The 3,437-nt window shown below is 35.4% G+C and overlaps 1 protein-coding gene across 1 annotated transcript; it reads right to left on the reverse strand.

Annotated features, from left to right (window-relative positions):
• Positions 1 to 313: 313 nt before the first annotated feature.
• On the reverse strand, positions 314 to 2,630 carry LOC18046264 (cytochrome P450 71A1). Its single transcript, XM_006442356.2, has 2 exons — positions 1,665 to 2,630; positions 314 to 1,228 (listed from the first exon to the last, which is right to left on the reverse strand). The coding sequence occupies exons 1-2, from the start codon at positions 2,574 to 2,576 to the stop codon at positions 617 to 619; spliced, it is 1,524 nt and encodes a 507-aa protein (XP_006442419.1). The 5' UTR covers positions 2,577 to 2,630; the 3' UTR covers positions 314 to 616.
• Positions 2,631 to 3,437: the final 807 nt, after the last annotated feature.

A 3,437-nucleotide genomic window follows, 5' to 3' on the forward strand; every position in this document is an offset into this window, starting at 1 on the left:
AATTCCAATGAAAACGGGTTCATCTTGTCATTTTTTGAACACTTGGAGTTAGGAGTGGGCAAAATGATCAAATTACGCTGTTTTAAAGAGAGTGGGCATGTTTATATGTATAGCTTGTCCTTTGACTAAAGTAAAGGATTCCCTTATTGTAAAATTACTCATATATAATTGGGAAATTGGGATCCCTTATTCCCTTGTTTAAAAATTTTCGCATATATTAAAAGTCGGTTTTATTGATATCACAAGGCATGCTTGTTACATATTCTGAGTACATGCTTTAAGAACAAAAACAGTAGGATGACTCTATCTATTATTACATTGACATCAGTGGTAGATGGAGTACGTACATGTACAAGAGAAAGCATAAGGACGTACTCCAAGACAAAGCGCATAATGCAGACTGGTAGACAAATTTTATTGAAAGAGAGAGAATTCCGAGAAACTAAAGCTTGAACATAAACTGACTGAACAGGAGACAAACACTAAGCAGACAAAGACATACGTATAGGAACATCATCAGTAGCTTTGATACACGACAAAGACTGGAAATTATTGATCTTGAGAGGGTACTTCGACTTGATAGCGACCACCTTATAGCAAACTGATGCCTGCAATATTAAGGCGAGTACAATGTTGGCATAAGGATAAGGGGGTGTTTCTTAGTGACAGCCAACCCGTATTCTTCAGTCATATCCAAGTTCGCATCAACTGCACCACCAGGAAGCTTCCAGTCAAACCAATACAAAAGGTTGGCCAACAGATACTCAGCTGCAACTTTTCCAAACAACTTCCCGGGGCAAAATCTTCTTCCAGTACCAAACGGAATGAAATCAAAGTGTTGGCCATTAAAATCAATCGTGCTGTTAATAAACCTCTCTGGCAGAAACTCTTCTGCTCTATCCCACACCTTCGGGTCCCTCTGAATGGCCCACACATTCATATACACAATTGTTTTGGCAGGAATATCATAACCTCCTAGATTGACACTAGTTGAAGTTTCTCGAGGAAATGAAATGGTACCTGCCGGATGTAATCTCAGAGATTCCTTAATAACACATTTTAAATAGTGCATCTGATCGACATCATCCATATTTATACTTGATTTGTTTTTCACCACCCTCCTTACCTCTTCTTGTGCTTTCTTCAACAACTTGGGATTTTTCGCTAGTTCAGCCATTGCCCATTCTACTGTTGTTGCAGTTGTCTGAGTTCCTCCCGTGAACATGTCCTAAAAGATCAAATAAGAAAACTTCAATTAGCCACCTCTGTATCGTATATTATCATGCATGCATGTGTATGTGTACGAGAGATTGTAATTGATAATCAATTAGTAAACAAATAACTAAATAATTATTTTCCATATACACACACACATATATACACACACACATAAATACATGTATATGTGTGTGTGGAGCTAATGAGAAATTCTTATGTCCGGATGTCTAAATGCAGATTTGTTATTACATCATAATTAAACCAAAATACTATAAGACCATATAGCATAAGAGCGAATCCATACAAAATTCGAATTTAGGCATCTTGACCTAGAAATTGCGTATGACTAATATACATATGTGTGCGTGCGCTTATCTGATAACATTCTTAAAACGTTAATTAAAATTAGATATGGAGAAAATTCTAATTCGAGAGGAGAGAGATACCAAGAGAAGTGCTTTAAGATTGTCTTGAGTCAGCTCGATCCCTAGCTTGCCATCCTTTTGAAGTTTGAGGAGTGCATACACCAAATCTTTTTTATCAGACTGGTCATTATCTTCATGGCTCATTGCTGATATCCTGTGCTCTTCAATCACCTGATCAAACAAAGCATCAAATTCTCTAGTGGTTGCTTTCAAGCGACCAATGTGTCCCGTAACAACGTCCAGCCATCCAAAAGAAGGAAACAAATCTCTGAAACTAATGGATCCTAACTGAATCAACAGCCTTTTTGATAACTCCCCGAACTTATTGCTCTTCCCCCCAGCAGTACTTTCTTCTTCTACCCTCCGACCAAGAACGGAACGGGATACTATGTTGTTGGTAACAGTTTGAAGCATCTCAGCTAAATTAACGGAACCCCGACTTAAACACGAAGAACGAATTTTATTGATCATGATTGCAACCTCCTCTTCTTTTACATAGTGCAATGATTGCACTTTTTTATTACTCAAAAGCCCAAGAACACAAGTCTTCCTAGCTTCTCTCCAGTATTCGCCATAAGAAGAAAAGCCAATGTCTTTGCTTCCATAAAGGAGAACATCTCCAGCTGTGGTTTTGGGACGGTTCGAGAAAACAATATCATGATTTTTGATAATGTCTCTAGTTATCTCAGCTGATGAGACAACAAGAGTTGGAGAATGACCCAAGTGCATGAACATCAAAGGGCCATACTTGCTGGATAGATCTTTAAGAGAGCGATGGGGGAGAGAGCCTAGCTGGTGAAGGTTGCCAACTATAGGTAAGCCTGGTGGGGATGGAGGTAAGTTGAGTTTACTTTTATTTCTACTGAGCTTGAGGCGCAAAAATAGAAATGGAGAAAGAAAAAGAAGGAGAAGGAGAAGAAGAGGCACCAACATGTTGTTGTAACGGGTTGATAACAAATAAGTTTACTTAAAAGTTGCAGATCTTCACTTGAGGCCACTCACTTAAAACTTCGCTCATATATATATATATATATATATAGGAGCATGCATGAAACCTGGAGAAACCTGCGTCTCTTAATTTTTAATACTTTTAGTCATTACGTCCATGATTGAAATATGACTTTTCTACATTCAAATTGATTATTTAACAAAGAAAGAGATGAAAGATGATAATGTTAGTTTTTTTTTTTTTCAAGAGGAGAGAGATTTTTTATTTTATTTATTTATTTCTGCTGTTTCTAAAGTACAACTTTGGGGTAGAAAAAACAGTACGGCGGGGGATTTGTTTGACTGAATAGCATTTGATTGAAAAACGACTTTTTTTTAGATTCAAATTGATTATTTAATATCTTTACAGATTAAAACTAGTTTTTGTAGACTCCCATCGGCCTACTAACTTCAACTCATAATAAAAATGATATAGGATTTCTTTAGCTTATAAAATTCATATTAAATTCGGATCCCCTCCTTATATTATCTCTCTTTATCTACGCTCTGCTTTCAAAAATCTATCACATTTTTAAAATAACAAATTAGTTAAAAGATAGAAAAATAAAAATTCCATTATCCTATATAAATAAGGGCTCATTTTGAATTGATTTCGAGAGGCTTAAAAGTATTTTAAAAAGTTAAAAGTTAATTTTTGGTTTTTTTAAAAAAAAATTACTTTTAACAAAATCACCACGTTCTACAATTTTGAAAAGCAGTGAAGGAGTATTGTTCCAAAGTTTGATTTTGAAAATCACTTTTGTACTTAATAAAATTTTATATATATTATAAAAATTAAAAATTATT

This window comes from Citrus clementina, unplaced genomic scaffold, assembly GCF_000493195.1.
Source record: "Citrus clementina cultivar Clemenules unplaced genomic scaffold, Citrus_clementina_v1.0 scaffold_3, whole genome shotgun sequence".
Taxonomy (NCBI): domain Eukaryota; kingdom Viridiplantae; phylum Streptophyta; class Magnoliopsida; order Sapindales; family Rutaceae; genus Citrus; species Citrus x clementina.